Source organism: Erythrolamprus reginae, chromosome 1 (assembly GCF_031021105.1).
Source record: "Erythrolamprus reginae isolate rEryReg1 chromosome 1, rEryReg1.hap1, whole genome shotgun sequence".
NCBI lineage: Eukaryota > Metazoa > Chordata > Lepidosauria > Squamata > Dipsadidae > Erythrolamprus > Erythrolamprus reginae.
Window position 1 is genome coordinate 106,842,997 of NC_091950.1, and position 24,447 is coordinate 106,867,443.

Consider the following 24,447-nt stretch of genomic DNA (forward strand, 5'->3'; position numbering starts at 1 on the left):
TCGATTCGGAGGCTCGACTTGCGCATAGCCGCCGCCGCCTGGTCTTCCTCCGCTCCATTAAGTTAACAGACTCAAAAGTGCCCTTTGATGATGATTCCTTTGGGGCCAAGACGAGAAGAGACCAAGTCCATAATCAACAATATGTCCAGAAAAGGACCGCTTGACCACATCTGAGCTGCCACCCTCGGGTTCGAAGGAGACCACATCAAAGTGCCCCGTGGATGTTATTTTAAGTCGGCCAGACAACTTACCATGTGCAAAAGGGAGACGTTTAAGAGGGTTGTGTTTGTTTATTTGTGTGTGTGTGCGTGTGTGTGTTTGAGTGGGCGTGCAGAAATAAAACCGGTTTAATTGGGGCAAGACAAAACGTTGGAAAACTTCAGGGGCTGTTCCGACCGGGTTAGCCCAGGTCAGGGGTTGGCAATCTTAAACACCCAAAGAGCCATTTGCACCCTGTTTCCACAGAAAAGAAAACACTGGGAGCCACAAAATTCTCCCCGTGGCTGACTATCCTGAGTGGCCACAAAACTAGCATATATATATAGTTGAATTAAAGATTCTGGGTTTTTTGGAAACTTTTCATGGGGTTGGATTGTTGACGTGCTTAACAAATTGCACGTCAATGGGTGTCGCACAGTAGCAGTTATGGCACATATGTTGAGTAACAGGGAGCCACAGCAGAGGGATGAAAGAGCCACATGTGGCTCCAGAGCCGCGGATTGCTGACCCCTGGCCTAGGTGACTAGGACGGCAAACTCCACAATCTTTCCTTGGAGCCAAAATCAATTTTTTGGGGGGTGGGGGGGGAAGCGGATGGCGGGGAGGGTCAAGAACCGGAATGAGCCTCTCTTGTAAGGCTGCCCAGTGGCTATACTGGAAGCCCGGCTCGTTTCGAGGCTGAAGGCAGCAAAGATCGAGGGGCGGCGATTTAAAGTAGGGAAACTGATGACAGTGCGCTTAAAAGACACGCCGTCGGAGTCCCATTACAGCAAGGGTCCCCAAACCTGGGCACTTTAAGAGTTGTGGACTTCAACTCCCAGAATTCTCCAGCCAGCAAAGAGTTGAAATCCATACTCTTAAAGTGGTCCAGTTTGGAGATCTCTGCATTGCAGGATAGTCATTGGTAGCTTTCACCAACTTTCACCAACTGCGGTTGAAAACAAAACAAAACAAAACAAAACTTGGACTACAACTCTCATCATCCTGAGTCGCGTTGCATTAAGGCTTCATTTGAGAAACGAATGAAGCTGGCATAGAAATGGATTCGGGGTGGTGATATGGGGGATCGGTCCAAGAAAATGATCTGCTGCCCATTTCTCACCGGGATCTGGGCGATCGAGTTTCCACAGTGGCGGGATCGCTATATTTAAAAGATTGGGAGGAGGCGGAGGGGGAGGAGGAGGGGTGTTTAGACAATGCCTTTTGAATGCGCCTTTCCCAACCTTTCAAAAACATCGTTGAAGTGCCCCTGCCAGCTCTAGTAACCAGATACGGCTGCTATCCGTTTTACATCCCAGAGTTTTTTTATTTTCCTGGGGAAGAAAGAAGATATTTGTTGGTGTTTCTCTTTGCGTTGTGTTTGTCCGAGCCAGTTTTGGAACCAATGGAAAAGATTTTTTTTAAAATAAATTGTTAACTTTAGATAGGATTACACACAAATATATACACTGCTCAAAAAATAAAGGGAACACTCAAAGAACATAGCCTAGATCTGAATGAATGAAATATTCTCATTGAATACTTTGTTCTGTACAAAGTTGAACGTGCTGACAACAAAATGAAATTGATTGTCAATCAGTGTTGCTTCCTAGATTGACAGTTTGATTTCACAGAAGTTTCATTTATTTGGAGTTATATTGTGCTGTTTAAGTGTTAAGTGTTCCCCCTTTTTTTTGAGCAGTATACATGCATACATCCTTCTTTCCATAATTAAAAATATTTATATAAAAAATGGTTATCCAAGTGTTTATCAAGCTGGCTTCTCCCATAAGATCGAAATTTTCACTAACATATTGTGTGTGAGAGGAGGGGAGGGAATGGGAGAGAGAGGGAGGGGCAGAGCGTGAATATATATTTATTGCCTAGATTTCTATACAGTATTTAAATCTTGCATTTGTATTTTTTTTGCCCTTCGCTTAGGAAACAAAGTTTTCCCGCAGACCGGAACATGCACTCTTTATGTACAGAGTATCTTAAAATCTTGAATGTCCTTAATTTTAATCTAGACATGGATATATTTTAAGATCTCGCTAGTGGAGAAAACTAAATTGGCTGGGGAAGTCGCCCACCGCCTCAGGTGTTTATAAAAGACATCTACTTCAAATTAAGATCCATTGCATATTGGTGCTTCTTTCTAGATAAATTAGCATAAGATTAGGAGCACGGCCATATTTTCGAATACATTGGGACAAATAACCGATTAGGGATTATTTGATTAATAACCAGTGGTTATTATTCCAGATTCATCTTAAACGTCTTAAAATCCTAATTTTCTTGCTAGATTTATAGGAGAGATTAAAAACAAGGAATCCTTGAGGACGACTCTTTTGCACTGAGTTAGGTTTAAAAGCTGAAAGATTAAAACGAAAACCCATCGAATTACAGCTGGGTAACGTGTGTGAGTGGGTATCCCTCCTTAGCAAGACGATAAAAAAAGTGGCTAAAATCGTAGAGCTTGAAATCTTTTTCTTTCTGCATTCAAGATAAAAGGAACATCGGCTCAAATCCCCCCAAGCGATCTGTCTGCGAAGTCTTCAAAACTGTGGGCGTTCGGTTGTTTTTGTTTTTCTACCCGCCTCCCGAGCTGGCCAGACAAAAACCTTTTTCTTTGTGCTTTCTTTGCGTTTCCAAAGTATTATTTTTAAAAGCTCCCTTGTACATCACTCATCCGCGTCACTCATCCGACACACCGGGCGAGCGAGGCAAAGGAAGGACGGGGCACGTCCGGCCCCAGCCCCGAATCTCTCCTCTCCTTGAAAGGTACCTAACATTGGGGACGCCCCTTGGTCCTGGGACTGGAGGGCGCGTTTGTTTCGCTCTTCTTTAGAAACGGCGCACGGAGGAGGGAACAAAATAAACCCCCGTGGGGTTGCTGGCGGCGTGGGGAGGCTGGACCCGGGGTTGAGTGGGCGACAGGGGTATTTGCGACAGACAGATAGACCGCCACCTGTCTGGCCCACGTGGGTTGCACGTTGCGCAGGAACCAGATGAAGCGCAAACGTGTCCGGATCGATGGAGGGGTTTGCTTCCCCCTTAACGTGGCTGCAGGGCAGTTTATTAGAGTTGAAAGGGACCTTGCAGGTCATCCAGTCCAACCCCCTGATTAAGCAGGAAATCCTACAGCACCCCATCCAAATGACAGTTCAATCTCCTCTTGAAAATGTCCAAAGTTGGGGAGTTCCGCTGGCAGGCCGTTCCACTGGTTGGTCGTCAGGAAGTTCTTCCAGTTATTTGCTGCCGCGCGCTTTTTCTCTTTTTTACGCACGAATTTTACGCACTCGTTTCTCTGGGGGATTTAGGTGCCCACCCCCGCTTGCCCGCCCTCAGTTTCCTCTCTCTAGTTCTACTCGCCCTCTCGACCCCTCCCCTCTTTCTCTCTCCCCCTTACTCTCTCATTCACGAGTTTTGGAGACCGGTACCCCAGTCGCCAGCTTCTCCTCCTCCGAGACTTCCTAGGCGTCTTTCAATTCACTCAAGATCTAAACCAGATTTGCGTTGTCTTTGGGTGTTGGGGGGAGGGAGAGGAGGAGGAGGAAGAAGAAGAAGAAGAGGAGGGGGACGAAACCGACGCTGATTGAAACAAATAAACAAACAAACAGCCTCCCCCTCGCTTGTCGTCGTCCCCCCCCGCGCGCTCCCAGCGAAAGCCGCAGCCACCAAAGACGACTAGCCCAGTCGGTCGTCTCCACCGGGTCCAAGTTGCGCGCTGGTGCGACTTCGGGGCGGGCTGCCTCCTCTCCTGCTCAGATCTCTTGGATGGCTCTGGCGGGCTCGTACTCCGCTCCAAGCTGAGCGCCGCCTCGGCCATCATGCACCATGGTGACAACCTGGCTCGTCCTGCTGAGTCTCTTGCAGGCGCCGGGCTTGCTCTTTGCCGAGCTGCCTCCGCCGGCTCCCGCCTGCGCCCGGGAAGGAGAAGCGTGCGACCCGCGCTGGCGCAGAGATGCCGGCGGCCGAGGCGGCGTTTACGAGCATCTCGGCGGAGCACCCCGGCGAAGGAAGCTCTACTGCGCCACTAAGTACCACCTCCAGATCCATGCCAACGGCAAAATCAACGGCACCTTGGAGAAGAACAGCGTCTTCAGTGAGTACCCCGAGCTGGCTTCTCTCGCCCGACCTACCCGACCCCCTCCCCCGCAATTGGCCCCTAGTTTTAAAGCCCCTTGGCTCTCCCTTTTGAATGGAAGCCCCTTCGTTGACCCTGATGTCCGAGGAAGCAGCATTTCCGTCTCTCCTCCGATGTCAGGGCTGAAAAGATGTCCTTTTATTTCAGAAAGAGAGAGAGAAAGAAGGAAAGAGAGAGAAAGAAAAAAGAAAGAGAGAGGGGAAAGAAAGAGGGAGAGGCAGGAGAGATGAGGAAAAGGGAAGGAGAGTGAAAGAAAAAAGAAAAAGGGAGAGGGAGAGAGAAATAAAAAATAGGGAGAGAAGGAAAGAGAGAGAGAGAGAAAAGGAAAAGAAGAGAAAGAAAAAAGAAAGAGAGAGAAAGGAGAGGGAGAAAGAGGAAGAAGGAAAGAAAAAAAGAAAGAAAGTGAGGTTGAGAGAGAGAGAAAGAAAAGAGAGATAAGGAAAAAAGAAAGAGAGAGGGAGAGAGAGAGAGAAATGCACATTTTTTTGTCACCTCTCTGGTTTAGGGCGCACAAGGCACTTTGCAGCTCTCCTATAGAAAAGTTCCCATCTCAGGTTATCTGTGTATAAAAAAGTCTGTTCAGGCTCCCAGGAACAGGTCTGTGGGTTGAAAGCTGATGAGAGATGCCAGCTTAACCTAAAGGCATACCAAAGCCACAACAAACATTCGGAGCTTGCCTGCCCCATCCCTACCAAAGGCAATCTCTGGGCAAGATCTAGAATGAATGCTCTAACCAGAGACAGTACCTTTGCATCCAGCTGGGGTTGGGACAGGAAACTTCTTCCCAGTGTTTTATTACCGCTTAAGCACCCCAGGGAGAAATAACTGGGAAAGAAAACCTTGGAATAAAGGGACAAATATAAGACCAGCTCCCAAATTTAGGAACTACAGGTATACTCCCATCTGGAAATATATAACAGTTCAGATGTTAGCCTTCTCAATACCCAGTGAAGGCAAAAAGGTCAAGAGAAAATGTGTCGGGTTAGATCTCCAGACTGGCCTTGTCAGACAGTCAAGAACCTCCCAAATATGACTTAAGAGATGCTTGTCCTAACAGCAGAAAAGTTTGCTGTTTGGTTTTCACCATATTAACATTGTTTCTCATTGCTGGAGCAACTAAAAAAAGCTTTTAAGTTACCAGTCTGTTTGTGAACTGGTACAATATAGATTCTCCTATTACATGCACAGTGAAGAAGACTGAGACTTTTAGGAGCATTGAATACATGGAATAGACTTGAAATAACACAAGTTTTGCTTGGAAGTTAGTCTTAGAATTGATTCTGTTTACTCCCAAATCTTCCGACTATTGTAGAATACCCTGGGAAAGAGTTCTGTTCCATTGTGTCTGGGCTTGCGAATCTTAGCAGCTTTTCAGTTATCATCCTCTATTTCTACTTCTCACTTGGTATAGTGAATATTTTGTGGAAACATAGGACATAGGTAAAAATAAGTCTGTGTGGAATGTAGGTATGGAAGAAAGAATCTGTCACCAAATCACAACATTAACTAGCCTGGTAACACCTAACATCTTGAACCCAATCTCCAATCAACAGGGACATTGTGATGTAACATTATCTGCAGGCCATCAGGTGGGAGATACCTTGGCTATTGTGTTGAGGATAAAAGGAGCTTCTCTCTTGCTATTGGATAATGAGAACAGAGGAATAGAAATGATTTTGTGTAACCAGTTTATGTTACACACACACAGATCCCAGGTTATTCCTCTGGATGCTTGGCTAGAATGCTTAAAGTACAAAGAAGAGGATTTTCAGGTCTTCTTCAAATAGAACATTGTTCAGTTTGCAGAACAGGCAAGTAGAGTCCATTGGGCTTCCCTCCTTGTGATAAGCCCTTTCTTTCCATCCCTGCTGTTAGAAATCTTTGCACTGCACCTCAGCCCCTCTGTTTTTCCTGCTACCTTTTCCTTCTCTTTCTAAGGATATCACTCTGCACTTGGGAGCCTCAGTTAAAAAGCCAAACCTTGCACTCTGGAATTTGCAAAGGAGCAGGATACGTGAGTAGCTGTCACTTGGTTTCCTTGTCCAGAAGGTGTGATTTCCCATGGCTCTTTAAGGCTTTAGATCCCTTCTTCCTTTTATGACACGAAGCTGGATATGTGGTGGGTGGAGGATCAGGGTAACTATCCCAAAAGATGTGTAAATAACACATCAAGATGACTTTCACACTTCAGTCTGTTCATCTCATCCTGGTGTTTGGTTTTCTGTTCCCTCCTTTCCTCCCATTAATCTTGTTTTGTTTGTCTTGGCAAAGTTTGGGTATTTAGGGCAGAGGAAATTATGCCCTGTTTAAGGAAATAGCACTTCACCAGGGATAGATCAGTTGAAGGGGGAAAAAACCCCATTGTTCTCCTTTGCAAGGTAGACATGCATTCAGAAATCAGATTGATTGCACACACCATTCAGTCCCTGATGCGTTGGGCACCCAAGAATACCAGGCATGTATGTGTGATAGGCACCAAGACAGACATTTCTAGCAGAGCTCCTTATGCAGAGGTTCACCTATCAGTGAAGTATCATTGAGGGCATGATCTAGCCAAAGTTTAAAACAACAGCAATTACTATGAATTAAAACCAATTGTAAGAGAAAGTGTTGAATGTCCCATTAACTGTTACAAACAATGAAATATGTTGAAAAAAAGTTTTTTATTTTTGTTCTCATTCAGATGTTTTCACACATTTATCATCTCATTTCTCGTTTCATTCTTTTACAAAATCTTTAGACATATATTCCATATTTGTCTTATTGCTTTGTTAGTTTGAGGTTGCTTTTTTAAAACCACCCTCCCTTCCCATCTCATGCAGCCCTTCCTTCTTTCTTCTTCCCTTCCCTCCGTCTTTCTCTTTCTAAACTTACTTCCTCTCCCTTTCTCCTTCTCCTCTTCCTATTTCCCCTTTTGCCTTCTCTCCTAACTCTCTTCTCCCCTCTTCTCTTCTTTCCTCTTCCTCTTTCTTCCTCCCTTCATCTTATTCCCCTCTTTCCTTCCTCCTTCCTTTGCTGTACTTTCTCCATTTTTCTGGGATGAGCCTTGAATTCTTTTACACAGTCTTACTTTTTTTTTCATATTTTATTCCATATATTTTATTCATGGTGTTTGGTTTTATGATCTCTTAATGAAACATAAGGGTCAATGAACAATGAAATATAAGGGTCTACACACACACACACACACACACACACACACACACACACACACAGTTTTTAGGTGCAGTAGATGGAGGTTACCTTTAGGATAAGCGAAGATGCTATGAGAGGAGAAAATAATACAGCTTTCTGTGGTTGACCTTGTAAAAAGCATCCTTGCTGGGACAGATCTAAATAGAAACAACTTACAATGAATGAAATAAAGCACTTTCCCCAAACATTCAGTAGGCCAAATTTCATATGCAATATAGGATTCTCTATTATATCACAACTCTCTTGATAGATGCAAGCTGCATTGCAGAAAAGGGTTAGGATTGTGTCTTGAATGTTAAAGTTTTAACTAACGCCTTTAAGAGGTAGAACAGCTACAGTAAATCTTCATCTGGACACTTCCACTTGATCTGTAAGAAAAAGGATCTCCTTTGCTAAATGTTTTCAGTTACAGACATGAAAGAGAGATTAGGAGCTATCTCTGGATCTCCTGTGGCCCTTGTGGATGAATTCGCCAATGTAAGCATCAGTGACTGCAATCTTAAGTGGAGCTTACATATCTGAAAGAACCCTGATGGCTCAAACAAATAGCTCTATTAACACTTTAAAACACAATAAGTTTAAATATTGGCAGTCTACCTATATGATTTAAAATACTGGTGACCAATAGCTGGCTGGCCCAAGCTGACAATTCAGTTTCTACCATTAATATCCTCCTTTTCTTCAGTCACTTGTATTAAAATATAAATATCTTGATTTTAATTCATCCATTCCCACTTTGTTGTGCTTGATAAATCTATGACAATCTTCCTGTTAAAAAGATAAATACTTGGGGGCAAAACTTAATCTTCCTTTCATCTGGAGTTCTGCATAAAAAATACTACTTAGTGGATTAAATAAATAGGTACTATATGTTCATATCTAAGACACTGATGTCTGAGACAGTGATAGCCACATGATGAGGTTAGTATATGGTATGCAATGATCATTGCTAAATGTTTAACAATAGAAATAGTCACTGTGCTTGTTTAACGGAGCAAAGATGAAGTTCATGGTTTCCCATTGGTTTCAATGGAACAATCTGATTTACATACTTTTGTTTCTGGGGTAACTAACAGAATTTCAAGACTTCAGGATTTTAAAATGTTGAGTACATGGGATAGTATCACTGATAGTTGACCACCGTTGACCTCTCCCGATTCCTAAGAGGTCAGTAAGGAGTGTGCATAAGTGCACCAGTGTGCCTTCTGTCCCCTGTCCTAATGTTTCTCTCTTACTAGTATCATGTGTATAAACATTGTTATATCTTTGTATACTATGAGCCGAAGTGGAGCAGTGGGTAGAGTGCAGTACTGCAGGCCACTAAAGCTGACTGCTAGATCTGCAGATCAGCAGTTCAAATCTCATCACCAACTCAAGGTTGACTCAGCCTACCATTCTTCTGAGGTGGGTAAAATGAGGACCCAGATTGTGGGGGCAATATGCGAGCTCTGTTAAAAAAATGCTATTGCTAGCATGTTGTAAGCTGCCCTGAGTCTAAGGAGAAGGGTGGCATTAAAAAATTGAATAAATAAATAAATAAATAAATAAATAAATAAATAAATAAATAAATAAATAAATAAATAAATAAAACTACCAATACATACTTGACAAAAACAAATAAAATAAAATAAAATGGTGAATTTCTGAAATAGCTGGAGGCATAATCTAAAATGTAAATAATAAATCTCTTTGTTATCATTTCTATGCTATTATTTTATTTTCTCCAATGTTTAATTATTCCACATACAACTAAAGATTCCCTCCCCAAGAAATGCCAATAAATGTAATACAGTACATGCATTTTACAGGTATGTAAAAACATGTCTTCTCTTGTGACTTAAAAACATGTCTTCTCTTGTGACTTAAACATGTCTTCTCTTGTGACTTAAAAAAAAATATTGTGTAGTGTTCTGTGGGCCATAGTCCTTTTTATCCCTGTCTCTCTCTCTCTTTTTTTTAAATAAATTTTTATTGATTTTTTAAAAATAGTTACATATCCCTGTCTCTCTATATCACCATGTGTGATATTATCATCAACCCAAGTTAATCCTCTTCAATCTTTTGATATAGTCATTTTCATGGAAAGTTATGGACCATAGTCTCCTCTGCTGGTCCAGTGCCAGGTACATACTTCTCAAATTCCAAGTCTAAAGCAGAGAGAGAAAGAGAGAGACAATCCAACTTCTATTCCTAAGGGAAGACTAGAACCTGGATCTCCCTTAACAATGATTCCTCTATGTATGAGTGTGATAGGTATGTGTGTGATTATAGGTGTGTGTAAGCATCAGCACTAGTTAGAGAGCAAGAATTGCCTATACCTTTGTAAACGCATTCCAAACTTTTTGTTACTCAGTATAATCTTTAAAACAGTTCTTTGATAAATATTATGTGCAATCTTTCTTGGTTCTTTCATGGATTAAAAAAATACTTTCTCTAAATTGGAGGTAGACAACCATTTTGTCCTTTCCTCAAAGGTAGGATTTGATTTCTAACTGACTAACCCCCTTCATTGTCCATCCAAGCTCTAAGATGTGACAGCCTCTTATCTTCCTCCATTTTGCCCTCCAGAAACCTCAACAAAGGTATTGTCCCCAAATGGGCAGCTTTGTCATTTGTTTCAATAAGTCAAGCACTCTTGGGCTGCTAAGAAAAGCATTAAAGGGGATTTAAAGTTTTCATGGACATGTAGGATTAGGTAAGCCCCTAGTTCAATGTCAGAGCCTTTCTTTTTTTCTTTTTCATTTTGAAACAGTTCAGTCTCAATCAAATAGCTGTGCATTTACTAGTAAGGATTTATTTCTAACAATTCCCATCTTATCATCTTGAGTGTTGTCATTTTCAATCACCAGGAATTGATTATGAATGTATGAGTAAATGCTGGTATGTTCTGTGGTGGTGTTACTAAGCATACTGATTTCCATATGGATGTAACATTTAAGCTTAATATTAGTAGTTTTAAGAGTCAAGGAAACAAAAAACCTGGGTCCAAATTCCTGCTCAGTTCAATTGTCAGTCAATAATACATTTCCCCCCATTTTTTTCTTGTAGTAAAATGGGAGGATGTTTCAATTCTCTTGGAGAGTCAGTTGGAATAAAAGAGACTTTGCATAAAGAAATATCAGTTCTGAAGATATTGGTTAGGTCAAATGTTGGTCAAATGGTGCTCAGAAGGCTAGGCTAACTTATCATTTGAATGGTGGGGAACTTTCACAAACATAAACAAAAACATAGCACTTGTTCAATACGAAGCAAAAAAAAAAAAGTCCAAGGAAATCCAGCAGCTCATTTATGAATAAGAGTTAACAATTTCCCTCCAACCTCCTTGACATATAGTATTTAAAGTTTCTAAAATTTGTAAAATAACACTACCACCAATATATAATGAAATGGTACATCTGTGAGTCATCTAAATAGATCTTATATTTTCCTTTTAGGTATTTTGGAAATAACCGCAGTGGACATTGGGATTGTTGCTATCAAAGGCTGTTTTTCGGGCAGATACCTGGCCATGAACAAAAGAGGCCGACTTTATGCTTCAGTAAGTACTATTTAAAACAGAGGCATCTTAACTATGGCAAGCTAGCTAAAGCATCCACCAAGTAGAGTGCCCAACATTTTCAATAGGGATTTAAACTCCATTGTAGTCAAAAAGGCAGAATTACTAGGTGCCTATGGAGGGACATTGTAAAGAACAAAAATATGTACTTTGGTCTTATTTGGGGGATTAAGCAGCCAATACTTAGACTCTTTTAGCTGAAACATGACTGCAAGCATAAGGCATACTCATTCACTTTTCATGTGTGCAGTAGGATAGGCATTCAAATAATCCTACTTACACATGAAAAACAAAACATTTATATTTTGAGGACCTCTAGTTTGGGATTGTAAACAACTGATTCAGATGAGAAAATCAAGGAATTGTAGAATTGATGATATAAACAAGAAAAGTTTTCAAAAAAGGGGAAACATTGCATAGGAGACCATTTGCAAAAATAAATAAATATTAGAACACATAAAACTGGATCCAATGAGAGAGATGTCACTTACAGGTTGAATGAAATGTGTCAATCATTCTGCAAATTCCTGGATTGCAAAGATATTGCTTTGAAAGCACATTGGAACAGACTGAGAATCTACTCTTTACTATTCCATAGTAAGATTAATATAGAATTTTATTTAACTGAGCTTTCATGCAAACAGAACAGGAGCATTTTCTGTCATACACCTTGCATAATTTGTGCCTTGGATATTCAATTGTTTCCCCTCTTTTCATCCCGTCTTAAAAAAGAAAAAAGAAATATAGGAACAATAGCAACAGTTAAGGTGATTGAGAGAAAATATTATTTATTTATTTACTATGTAGACTTATACTCTACCTTAGCAGAGCACTAGAATATTTTTATGACTTCCCTTAACACTGGCATCAGGTAGCTTTCCTTTCCAGGTGAGATGCTAAAACTGATGCTGGCTGGGGAATTCTGGGAGTTGAAGTCCAAATATCTTCAAGTTGCCAAGGTTGGGAAACACTGACTTAGAGCATTGTGTGGAGGAAAGAAATCTATGAGAAAACTAGATATCACTGCTGTTAGGTGGTGATGATCAGAAGAATACTCCTGGAGACCTCGACTTGATCTAGTAGAATTTTAAGACATTAAGTGGTTTGAAGTTCCTGAAGAGAATGGGTGGCACAGTTCCCCAACCTTTATGGACCAGTGGGAGGGAGGCGGGGATGGTTCTGTGTCAAGATAGCGCAGCTTCATATGTACCAGCGGCATCACATGCACTTGCCTGCATTTGCCCGCCACTTCGGCAGCTCAGTTCCAAATGAACGGGTCCAAAGACGGGCTACAAGAATGGTGGAAGATCTTAAGCATGAAACTTATCAGGAAAGACTTAATGAACTCAATATGTATAGTCTGGAGGACAGAAGGAAAAGGGGGGACATGATCAAAACATTTAAATATGTTAAAGGGTTAAATAAGGTTCAGGAGGGAAGTGTTTTTAATAGGAAAGTGAACACAAGAATAAGGGGACACAATCTGAAGTTAGTTGGGGGAAAATATTATTTTACTGAAAGAGTAGTAGATCCTTGGAACAAACTTCCAGCAGACATGGTTGGTAAATCCACAGTAACTGAATTTAAACATGCCTGGGATAAACATACTGTATATCCATCCTAAGATAAAATACAGAAAATAGTATAAGGGCAGACTAGATGGATCATGAGGTGTTCTTCTGCTGTCAGTCTTCTATGTTTCTATTTTTCTATGACTTAAGACCCAGTAGTGGCTTGGGGGTAGGTGACCCCTGGTCTGTGGAAGTATTTGGCAACTAATATGGATGATAGCTGTATCCTAAACACAGCTGTAATATGTGGCCTAAATCAGCAACATTTGAGTGAACTGAATTATTATAAGCAAATTCAGCATAGGTAAAAAGTCAACCCAGTTGTGTCAGTGATTTACACAACAACCACAAAGACTATTGCATTTGCTTTACTACTGTGAAAGATGGAATAATTTTATTTCCTGTATACTGTAGTTGAAATAAAGGTTTTTTTGGGGGGGGGGGAATCGCAGAGTGGATTCTAAGCCTTTTTCAGAAGTAAGATTATTCTCAAGGTTTCATAAAAGTTGAAGATATCTAAAGGATGGAATATGGACACAGTGTGGAATAAAATAAGCTGTTTAGTGAAGTAATTAAATACCACCAGATTACATAAGCCCTGGTAATTAGTTATAGATCCTGGAAAAGAAACTATTTTCCAGGATCTTTGAAAAGAGGAAAAGAGCAGTAAAAGTCCATCCAGAAGGGACAATTACCATGGAACAGTTTTCCCTGTTCCAAAGAAAAATGGAAGAAAGAGAGAATAGGGCTTCTGTCGAAGTTCATCTGAGTGAGCACATGTGGTCTTATTCTTATTGTGTATGGATCTGATATCAGGGAAGGCATTTCTCTCCTTATCCCAAGAGTTTTGGAAAGCATGCCAAATCTATAGTATATGTTGGCAAAGAACCAAGCAGCTGAATCCATCTTAATCCTTGGACTCATGTCTGTCTGTCTGTCTGTCTGTCTGTCTGTCTGTCTGTCTGTCTGTCTGTCTGTCTGTCTGTCTGTCTATCTATCTATCTATCTATCTATCTATCTATCTATCTATCTAGTCTTTCTGTCTACCCATCCATCCATCCATCCATCCATCCATCCATCCATCTATTTATTCGACTTCTATGCCACCCAATCCCAAAGGACTCAGGGTGGCTTACTCTAAACTGTAAAACATCAACTAAAAGTCCTAATAAGCTAACCCATCAACATGCATAGGCGACAGAGGGCTTGTATATTTGGATGAAATAATTTGAAATGTTGATTCCTTTTAAAGAAATAGTAGCCCAAAGAGTCAAATAGAGACAATAGTAGCCTAAGAGTCCAATAAAGATAGTTCAAAAAGGCACTTAACTGTTTTGGTATAGGGACTCCAATGAGAAACATATTGAAGAACTGCTTGAATTTGATCAAATAGAAAGATGGATCCTGTAAGTAAATCAACAAACACTCCAGGTAACTAGAAAAGTAAACCATGAAAAAATGTTTGCTAAATTGTATGAAGACTAATAGGGTAGTGTCCAAATAAAAAAGCATTACTTTTGATAATAAAAATCCAAAGCAGTTAAATATTATTTCATTAAAATCCAACATTACCGACAATGCTGCTGCCCTACAAAGCAACCTTGACTGTGTGTCAGAATGGTCAAATAATTGGCAACTTCAAATCTCAACCAACAAATGCTCTGTCTTACACATTGGCAAAAAAAATAATCACCAAATACAAGCTGGGCAGATATGACCTCGTAGACAACCCTCACTCTGTCAAGGACCATGGAGTACTCATCTCAAATGATCTAAGCCCCAAAGATCACTGTAACAGCTTTGTCAAAAAGGCATTAGGAGTTGTCAACCTAATCTTGCAAAGCTTCTTCTCTGGGAATATTATACTGCAAACTAGGGCATACAAAACCTTTGCTAGACCAATTCTCAAATATAGCTCATCTGCCAAGAATCCACAGCGTATATTGGATATTAATACAATTGAGAGAGTCCAGAGATATTTCACAAGAAGAGTACTCTACTCTTCTACTCACAACAGAATACCTTATGCCACCAGGCTTGAATTTTTGGGCTTAGACAACCTAAAACTACACCACCTACAGTCGGACCTAAGCGTAGTACACAAAGTTATCTGCTAGAGTGTCCTACTTATCAATGACTTCTTCAGCTTCAGCCACAGTAATACAAAAGCAGCCAATCGATATAAACTTCAAGGTAAACTGCTCCAAACTTGCATTCAATGCCTGGAATGCACTACCTGATTCTGTTGCTACATCCCCAAACCCCCATAATTTTAACATTAGACTGTCTACTGTTAACCTCACCCCATTCCTAAAAGGTCTGAAAGGTGTATGTATAAGTGCACCAGCATGCCTACGGTCCCTGTCCTACTGTCTTCATTAATTCGTATCCATTTAGTATGTTCATATTTATGTTTATACTTATACCTGTTATTTTTTACATATTCAACTAACTAACTAACTAACTAACTAACTAACTAACTAACTAACTAACTAACTAACTAACTAACTAAAATAAAATAAAATATATAAACATTCTGAGTTCTTCAAGAGCCAGTTTTGTAATAATTAATATCTTACACAGTCCAAAATATTTTGGAACCCACAAGGGTTCCAAAATATGTGTGTGGGAGATAGTGATCCATAATGGTTACAAAGTTTTCAAACTTGTAATCCTAGATGACAGGTAGGGAGGTAGCATTCTTAATAAGAACAGAACATAAATCTGAGAGGAGGAGTGCTTAAAGACCTTCTATAAATTCTCATCAATGTGTTCTTTTAGAGAAATCAATTCTGGGCAATTGGGACATTACAGAAAATGTGTGCTCCAGGAAGACAGATGAAAGTGCAATCGCAAAACTGACCTAGCATAGAGTTGATACGCTTCCTCCTTTCCATGCTCATCACCGCTTGCAAATTTGCCAGGCAAGGAAGAAAGAAGCTTCTAATATGAGTTGGCCAGCGAAGGAGAGATTGAGAGAATTTATTTGGCTTCATGGTGTCTGTTGGCAACATTTTTAGACACAGTAAACATACCGGTCTTTCCTTGTCTCCCACCATAGTCACAGTGAAGCCAAGTGCTACATACACTTCATCCTATTTCCTGGTCTTAGTTTTTGGGAGACTTACGCTTGTATCATTATCTCCGTTTCCCTCCCCCTTTCTTTTCCTCCCTGTTCAATATTTTTCCATCACTCTTAAGAGGTTTGTCATCTGCCTTTCATATCTTCTGCTCTGTGCTGTATTCTATTGTCTGGTGCAAAAAACCCCTACTCCCTGTGACAAAGAAACCACCTTCCCTGGGGTCATGCGCCTCCCCTTGGCATCGCTCCACGCCTCCCAAAGGGGGCCCGGTCCACTGTTTGAGAAACACTGACTTAAACAGAGGAGACTCTTCTTACTGGAAATACAGTTGGGTTCCCCTGTGGGAAAATGGATAGCAATTGAACTGCTGTTGGATCTGAATTTCAGGGGCAGGGGTCATGTAGTGATTCTAATATTTATACAGTTTTGGGTACGTTAATTATTTACATTAATTATTTTGTGCGGAGAAGCCTTACTCTTTCAGTTAAATTCATTTGGAAGAAAAGGTTGAAGCTTTTCCACTTAGTAATACTGAAGTAGATAACTTTCCTGTTGCTATGAAGAATTGGAAAAATCCAGGGGTGTGCTTCAAAATTTTTAGCAAGGGTTTCTCTGCCCGGTTGCTGGCCTTGTCAGCCTCCTGCACCATGGCGGTTGGGGTGTTTTTGCCCTCCCCGGGATCTGGAGGCTTTCCTCAAGTCTCAGGGAGGGCAAAAACGACCTCTCCAGTTTCTGGACTTCCCGACCTTTCTGGACCTCCCGTTTTTTAAATTTTTATTATTTATTTATTCATTTTGTTTGTTTGTTTGCTTGTTTGCTGGATTTATAGGCCACCCAACTCTTTCCAGATTCTGTCACACAACAATCCAGACAATATAAAAATGATTAAAACCCCAGAAAATAAAATCATTCATTCATTCCTACTTTCCTCCGGCTATGATGTAGCCGGAGCTAGATCATATTGCTCAATGGTCTTAGGCCTGCTGGCAGAACCAGGTTTTCACAGCTCTTTGGAAGGCCAGGAGGGTGGGGGTGGTGTGGGTCTTCGTGGGCAGCTGATCACAGAGAGCTGGAGGCCTGGAGCTACCACAGAGAAGGCCATCCCTTACAGTCCCACCAACTGATACTGTCTAGTTGATGGAACTTGGAGAAGGCAAACTCTGTGAGTCCAAATGGTCGCTGGGAGGTAATTTCACCCTCAATGAGTCCCTGCACTTACCTTCATCCAAAACAGGTTACATGGGGACTGCTGGGGGTGGATAGGGTGGGCATGGCGAGGACAGCCAGGAGTGTGATTTGGGGGTTCTCCAAACTGCAAAGAATTCTAGCCTGTGAACCTCCAGTAGCCCACCCTTGGAACAACCAATCAAAACACTGAACTGTCTAGGAGAAAAACTTAGATTCTCCACCTGTGTTAACTAAATTAAAATTGTTGACAATAGCAGTGTTGGGAAGGGAGAGTTGGGGGAAAAAAAGAGAACTAGAAGTTCTAGTTCTAGGGAGTAGAAAACCAGGGAGGAGAAAAGGCCTCAGGAAGTATAAGTGAAGAAAGCTATGTCTAACTCTAGACACAGCTTCATTTAATTAAACCAGGACTTCTCAAACTTTGTCACAGCCAGGATCTCAAAGCTAAAAGAACATTTTTAATGCTTCCTCAAATGCAGTCAAGGGTAAAACCAAAGCAAGTGATCTGGCAAACATCATTTCATCTCCAGTGGGAGAATAAATAAAATTGATCTTCGGATTATGCTAAGTGGAATTGGAAGTGGAATTGCCATTGCTAAGCAACACAATCCCTAAGCATGATGCTCTGTGACTGCTTTGCTTAATGACCATCCTGGTTGCTGTTGTTAAGTGAGGACTGCATGGGTTGTTAACCAAGGACCTCACATGACTTCCTACTTCCTGCTAGCTTCCCAATTGTCTTTTGTTGTCACAACTGAACCACATGAAACTCTCCATTTCAGATTATTCTTACTCCATTTAGTGAGAGGTCAAAATATGTTGTGGCAGTAGAAATTAATTTTGTTGTAGTGATTAAACAATGGACAGTTACTGGAAATAACCAGAAGTGATTCTACTCAGCCCCCAGCCATGAAAACTCACTTTGTGACTTTGCGGCTTCCAAGTCCAATCTACTTTGCAGGCGCAATGGGAAGAGGCAGCAGCTGAACTCCTGAAGGAAAGTCAAGATATAGATTTAAATAATAAATAAATAAATTAGGTACCCAGAGTCACCTTATAAAGGGGATAGGTGAAGTAAAAATGTATTAAATAATAATAAAAACAAATTGCATATTATTTATTTATTCATTCATTCATTCATTCATTCATTCATTCATTCATTTATTTATTTATTTATTTATTTATTTATTGGATTTGTATGCCGCCTCTCTCTGTAGACTTGGGGCGGCTATATAATGATATATAATGGCAACTATTGTTTTATAGAGAGGCCTTGTTGTGGCCGTAGAAATTAACTTTGTTGTAGTGATTAAACAATTGATAGTTACCAGAAATAACCAGAAGTGATTCCAGTCAGCCCCCAGCCATGAAAACTCACTTTATTGAAAGTCCTAAAATAAAATATTTTGGGGAGATTAGAACACCATTTCGAGACCTAAAGGTAAAGATAAAGGTTCCCCTCATACACAAGTGCTAGTTGTTCCTGACTCTAAGTGGCGGTGCTCATCTCTCTTTCAAAGCCGAAGAGCCTGTGATGTTCGAAGACGTCTCCATGGTCATGTGGCTGGCATGACTAAACTTTGAAAGCTCACGGCTTACCTTCCCACTAAAGATAGTCCCTATTTTTCTACTTGAATTTTTACATGCTTTCGAACTGCTAGGCTGGCAGAAGCTGGGACTAGTAACAGGAGTCCGTTCCATTATATGGTGCTAGGAATTCAAACCACCGAACTGCCAACCTTTCTGATTGGGAAGCTCAGCATCTTAGCCACTGAGCCACCGCGTCCCTTTGAAAGTCCTAAAACAATATCTTTTGGGAGAGATTAGAACACCAGTTCAAGGCCTATTTAGCACAATTAAGAAACAGTTGGGTAAATGTGGCAGGGGGTACATCAACACATTCTTATTTTGTGTGAAATGTACAATGTAGAAATGCATTGCTCAAATCAGATTAGACCCTTGCTTAGAATCTTCACAGATCCCCTCTTCCTGCTATTACAGCACAAATAAAATAAATAATAAATGATTGTATGGGAAATTATGTTATCTGCTTTTTGAAATGCTTTTCTATATCTGCTTTTCTTATCTGTGTTAGTGGTCAGTTTATGCAGTCCGTTTGCAGCCTTGATTTTACAGGCAAATTTACTCCATCTGCTGGGCTGTTTGAGAATTCTCTACAACTTAAAGAAAAAAACAAACCAACACATCATTCCAGAATAGTAGATAATATTTAGAAATGCATAGAATTTAGAACTGCAAAATTCAGAATGAAAAATTTGGGGACTAGAAACTAAATGAAGAAATGCTTTTATGAGAAATTACCACAAAGATTGTGCTAATTTCCCCTAGTCTTCGGAGAGGTGTGGCATACAAATCTAATAAATTATTATTATTATTATTATTATTATTATTATTATTATTATTATTATTATTCATAGATAGCTTGCACATAGATTTAAGTACTTAATCTTATACTGCTACTGTCCTTGGTTTTGAGAAAATGGAAGTAAGGTTAAAAAACGTTTCACTTTGTTTACAATATTCAGTAGGCTGTTGTTAGTTTTTTTTTTTTTACAATATTCAGTATTAGAAATTTATTTTACTTTTGCTAAGTAATGAAATATTATGCTTCATTTCTGAAATGAAGGCTGGCAATTAGGATATATGAAATTTCCAACATATCTCCAAGATATCAATGTAAAGAAAAGTGAACTAAGCTGTTAATAGTACTGTATAGGAAAAAATATCATCACCTCTTGTAACTAGGGATTAGGGTTATCACTTAAAAAAAAGAAAGAAATACCTTATTTAGGAAATGGGCAAAAGGCCCATCAATTTTTTTTGCCAATAAAATCACCTGTTTCAACAAAGTGTAGAAATAGAATATGTAATTAATTTCTGAAAATATAATTATGGGCCATGTCTATCATAGTTATAGATTGTCTAGGGAGACAATCATGGTTCAGACCTATGGTTGTCAAAGAGACAAAGAGAGTATTATTTTCTCTAAGGGATGGTTATTGGTAAGAGATGGATGGGATCATGGGACTTGCGTACTGCTCTGATCTTATTTGCCCTTTCAGTAGCCTTCAGTTCTACTGATCATTGTACCCTTCTGGACTTACTGCAAGTATCAGTACTGGAGGCACTGCTGTATTTTGCAAATGTTCTATTCCAGGGGTGTCAAACTTACATTGTCATGTGATATATTGGGACTTTTTTCCCCTTCACTAAACCTGGCATGGGCTTGGCCAGCATGAGATGTGAGTTTGACAGCCCTGTTCTATTCCTTCCTTAGCAGTGGTTTCTTGATGCTAATGGTAGAGACTGATCCAATGGCCACCCCCTTGCCTCATGATTTAGTTCTTTCTCCAGCAAGAACTACTTACTAGACAGAAAAACCGTCTGAAGTCACTGGGAGCTGTCACCAATCAGTTTGGGTTTTAGTATCATTTAGTATGCTATCCTGGGAAAGAGTGAAGATTCTGGTGATATCTTGTCCCAGTGCCTGGATTTGAACTAAATTTGACTGAGTTGCTGTCTATGCATTGTGTATTGTATTTGTATTTGTATTTATTAGATTTGTATGCCGCCCCTCTCCGAAGACTCGGGGCGGCTAACAACAATATAAAAAAACAATGTAAACAAATCTAATATTAAAACAATCTAAAAACCCCCCAATTTAACGAACCACTCATACATACAAGCATACCATGTATAAATTCTATAAGACTAGGGGGAAGGGAAATTTCAATTCCCCCATGCCTGATGACAGAGGTGGGTTTTAAGCAGCTTGCGAAAGGCAAGGAGGGTGGGGGCAACTCTGATATCTGGGGGGAGCTGGTTCCAGAGGGCCGGGGCTGCCACAGAGAAGGCTCTTCTCCTGGGTCCCATCAAACGACATTGCTTAGTCGACGGGACCCGGAGAAGGCCAACTCTGTGGGACCTAGCCGGTCGCTGGGATTCGTGCGGTTCTCTGTCAGCACATAGTGTTGTCTCTAGATGAGGAAACACTGCTTCTGAAGGAGCAAGTCCATGACTTAGGGTTCTTTCTGCATTCATGGCTACTGCTGATTAGATAGGTGGAGGACAGAGGCCTTGGTCAATGGTTATTGGTTCACTTGTTGCAGTGCAACCTGTAGTGGGAGCTACATTTCACTTAAGTGCAACAGTGAAGAGGGATCTACAATAACTCATGGCCAGTTCACCATCCACTTAGATTACTATAATGTACTATAGTTGGGGCAAGAATGAGACAACTTGCCTTGGCCAACTCACCATGGCCAACTCATCGTAGGACAACTCACTGCAGGACTGTATCAACAAGCAACATTAATTAATTTTGATGGAACTATGGCTAACAATAATAATAAAATAAAGAAATTCAATCCAGAGATACAGGCGTTTTGAACAAAACATGGTCATCAATGATAAAAAAGAATGGAATGAAATGAAATAGAGCATTGAATTATCCAATTATCCTTCAACAAGTTGGCCACAGCAAGTTGCCCTACACCCCATTAGAGCTGCCTCAGAAGACTATCTGCAGTGGCCATCACAAGGAATGAATTACACTTGTGTTTTGGGTTCTTCATAGGCTTCCATTACCCTTTCAGATGTATGTCAAAGTGCTGCTTTTGACTGATATGATTTGGCATCAAGTTATTTTTAAGGCTACATTCTCCACTTGTAATAGCAAAGTTCAGTCAATTATCCTGAAAGAACATATTAGTGGGCCCCCTAATTCTATGAAGCAAGTTAGGTGCTGGAGAATTGAAGCATGAAGTGTTCCTTTTCTTTTTCTTTGCTAGAACAGCCCTCCCAGTTGAGTTTAGACTAAAGGTAGTTCTCAACTTATGACGTAAATTGAGCCCAAAATTTATATTGTTCAGTAAGTAGTTTGTTAAGTGAGTTTTGCCCCATTTTACGACTTTTCTTGCCACATGTGTTAAGAGAATCTCTACAGTAGTTAAATTAGCGACACAGTTATCCCCTAAATATGCCTATGTCACACCAACACTCCACAGTCTGCATTGGTTGCCGATCAGTTTCCGGTCACAATTCAAAGTGTTGGTTATGACCTATCAAGCCCTTCATGGCACCGGGCCAGGTTATCTCCGGGACTGCCTTCTGCCGCACGAATCCCAGCGACCAATTAGGTCCCACAGAGTGGGCCTCCTCTGGGTCCCGTCAACTAAACATTGTCGGTTGGTGGGCCCCAGGGGAAGAGCCTTCTCTGTGGCGGCCCCGGCCCTCTGGAACCAACTCCCCCCACAGATTAGAATAGCCCCCACCCTTCTTGCCTTTCGTAAGCTTCTTAAAACCCACCTCTGTCATCAGGCATGGGGGAACTAAGATATTCTTTCCCCCTAGGCTTCTACAATTTATGTATGGTACGTTTGTATGTATGATTGGTTTTAAAATAAGGGTTTTTAGCTGTTTTAGTATTGGATTGTCGTATGTTGTTTTTACCACTGTTGTTAGCCGCCCCGAGTCTACGGAGAGGGGCGGCATACAAATCCAATAAAATGAAATGAAATGAAATGAAAGTGAATCTGTGAAAGGAAATCAAATGACCCCAGAACACGGCAACTGTCATAAATGTGAGTCAGTTGTCAATCATCCAAATGTAAATTGCATGACCACGGGGCACATGACCATAGTCATAGGTGTGGTCATACGTCACTTTTTTTCAAGTGCAGTTGTAACTTCAAATGGTCACTAAGTGAACTAGTTGAGGACTATGTGCAGTTTCTTAGTGGCTTTGGAAGATATTTTGTGGGCTTAGTGGTTACCATTCTAGCTTCTGTCTGTGCGCATTTGGTTTTCCATATGATATTGTTTTTATAGGTGTTTATTTATGTATTTGGGAAATTATACTATGTATACTTGTCTATTAACGACTAGAGGTCCTAGTAAATTATGGTGGGTTACAAGTCAAATATGGGTTGTAGAAGTAAGAGAAATATATTCTGCCAAAGTGGTATTGTCTGGTAGCATCAGGCAGACATTTCTTTCCTTTTCTTTCCTTTCCTTTCCTCTCCTCTCCTCTCCTTTCCTATTCCTTCCTTCCTTCCTTCCTTCCTTTATTTATTTATTAGAGTTGGAAGGGACCTTGCAGGTCACCTAGTCCAACCCCCTGCTGGTGCAGGAGACCCTACATCATGCTAGTCCAATAGCAATCCAGTCTTTTCTTGAAGGTCACTAGTCTTGGAGGGCAAGCTGTTCCACTGGTTGATCGCTCTCACCGCCAGAAAGTTCCTCCTTATTTCCAGGTTGAATCTCTCCTTGGACACCTTCTATGTTTGGTGGGCAAAGTATGATCAATCACGGGATTAATCAACAATAGATTGTAACAGTGTTCCCTCTAATTTTTTGGGGGGTGGGTGGGCAGAAAAATATAGTGTCTGAGCGGCAGTCCCTTTGGGACTGGGCAGCACAGAAATAATAAATAGATAGATAGATAGATAGATAGATAGATAGATAGATAGATAGATAGATAGACAGACAGACAGACAGACAGACAGACAGACAGACAGACAGACAGACAAACAAACAAACAAACAAATAAAAAACCCACCATTTTGCCTCAGAGAATTTCAAAATAAAATACTATACTGTGTGTCTATAACAGTGAGCTCATAATAGGGCAACTCTATCAATATCAAAATGCCACTTAAATAGTTGAGCTAGTTTCAAACTAGATTTTGATTTTCTTTCTCTCTTCCTTACTCCCATTCTTTTTCTTTCTCTTTTTCTTCCTCTCTTTTTTCTATCTGTTTCTCTCTCTTCCTCTCTCTCTCCTTCCCTCTCACTCTTTCCCTCTCGGCTTTTGGGCAGGTTTGGAAAACTCTGAGTTGATGATGATTTTTAAGTGAGCGATTGCTCACTGCTCAGCTTAGAGGGAACTATGGATTGTAATAAACCTTTTTTGTTTCATCATTTCATAGTCACTGTTACCATAATATGGAGAAAGGCAAGAAGGTAAAGACTAGTGTTCTTTGCTTTGTTTGATAAGAACAGAAAATGTCTTTGGATATCGAAACACCTTTAAATGGAAGTTGCTTTTATGTTCAGCCTAACTGAAAGTGTTCCCAAGAATAATTGCAGTGAGCTTTGTACTTTGCACTTGTTCGTGCTGCTTTTTGAAAGTGATGGTTTCTCTCCTTTTTTTCCCAGGAAACCTACAATGCAGAATGTGAGTTTGTGGAAAGGATCCATGAGCTGGGCTATAACACCTATGCATCTCGTTTATATCGGACTGTGCCCAATGGCACTAGCAGCAAACGCAAAGCTAGTGCAGAGAGACTCTGGTATGTCTCCATCAATGGGAAAGGACGACCTAGGAGGAGCTTCAAAACCCGCAGGACCCAGAAATCATCTCTCTTTTTGCCTAGGGTGTTGGATAACAAAGACCATGATATGGTCCAACTATTCCATACAAATGCTAAGTACAGAGAAAGCCTATTGAAGCCACTAAATAAGAACCAGAGAAGAAGGAGAGGACAGTAG

General features: G+C 40.6%; 1 protein-coding gene across 1 annotated transcript; it reads left to right on the forward strand.

Annotated features, from left to right (window-relative positions):
• Positions 1–4,035: 4,035 nt before the first annotated feature.
• FGF3 (fibroblast growth factor 3) lies at positions 4,036–24,447 on the forward strand. The gene is made up of 3 exons (XM_070761591.1): positions 4,036–4,303; positions 10,975–11,078; positions 24,115–24,447. Exons 1-3 carry the CDS (start codon positions 4,036–4,038, stop codon positions 24,445–24,447), a joined length of 705 nt encoding a protein of 234 aa, XP_070617692.1.

What these genes read in the sequence shown, in the direction of transcription:
- FGF3 (XM_070761591.1), top strand. Translation starts at nt 4,036, where the DNA reads ATGGTGACAACCTGGCTCGTCCTGCTGAGTCTCTTGCAGGCGCCGGGC. An exon ending in GGAGAAGAACAGCGTCTTCA is followed by an intron (nt 4,304 to 10,974) that starts GTGAGTACCCCG and finishes TTTTCCTTTTAG; the next exon opens with GTATTTTGGAAATAACCGCA. An exon ending in GAGGCCGACTTTATGCTTCA is followed by an intron (nt 11,079 to 24,114) that starts GTAAGTACTATT and finishes TTTTTTTCCCAG; the next exon opens with GAAACCTACAATGCAGAATG.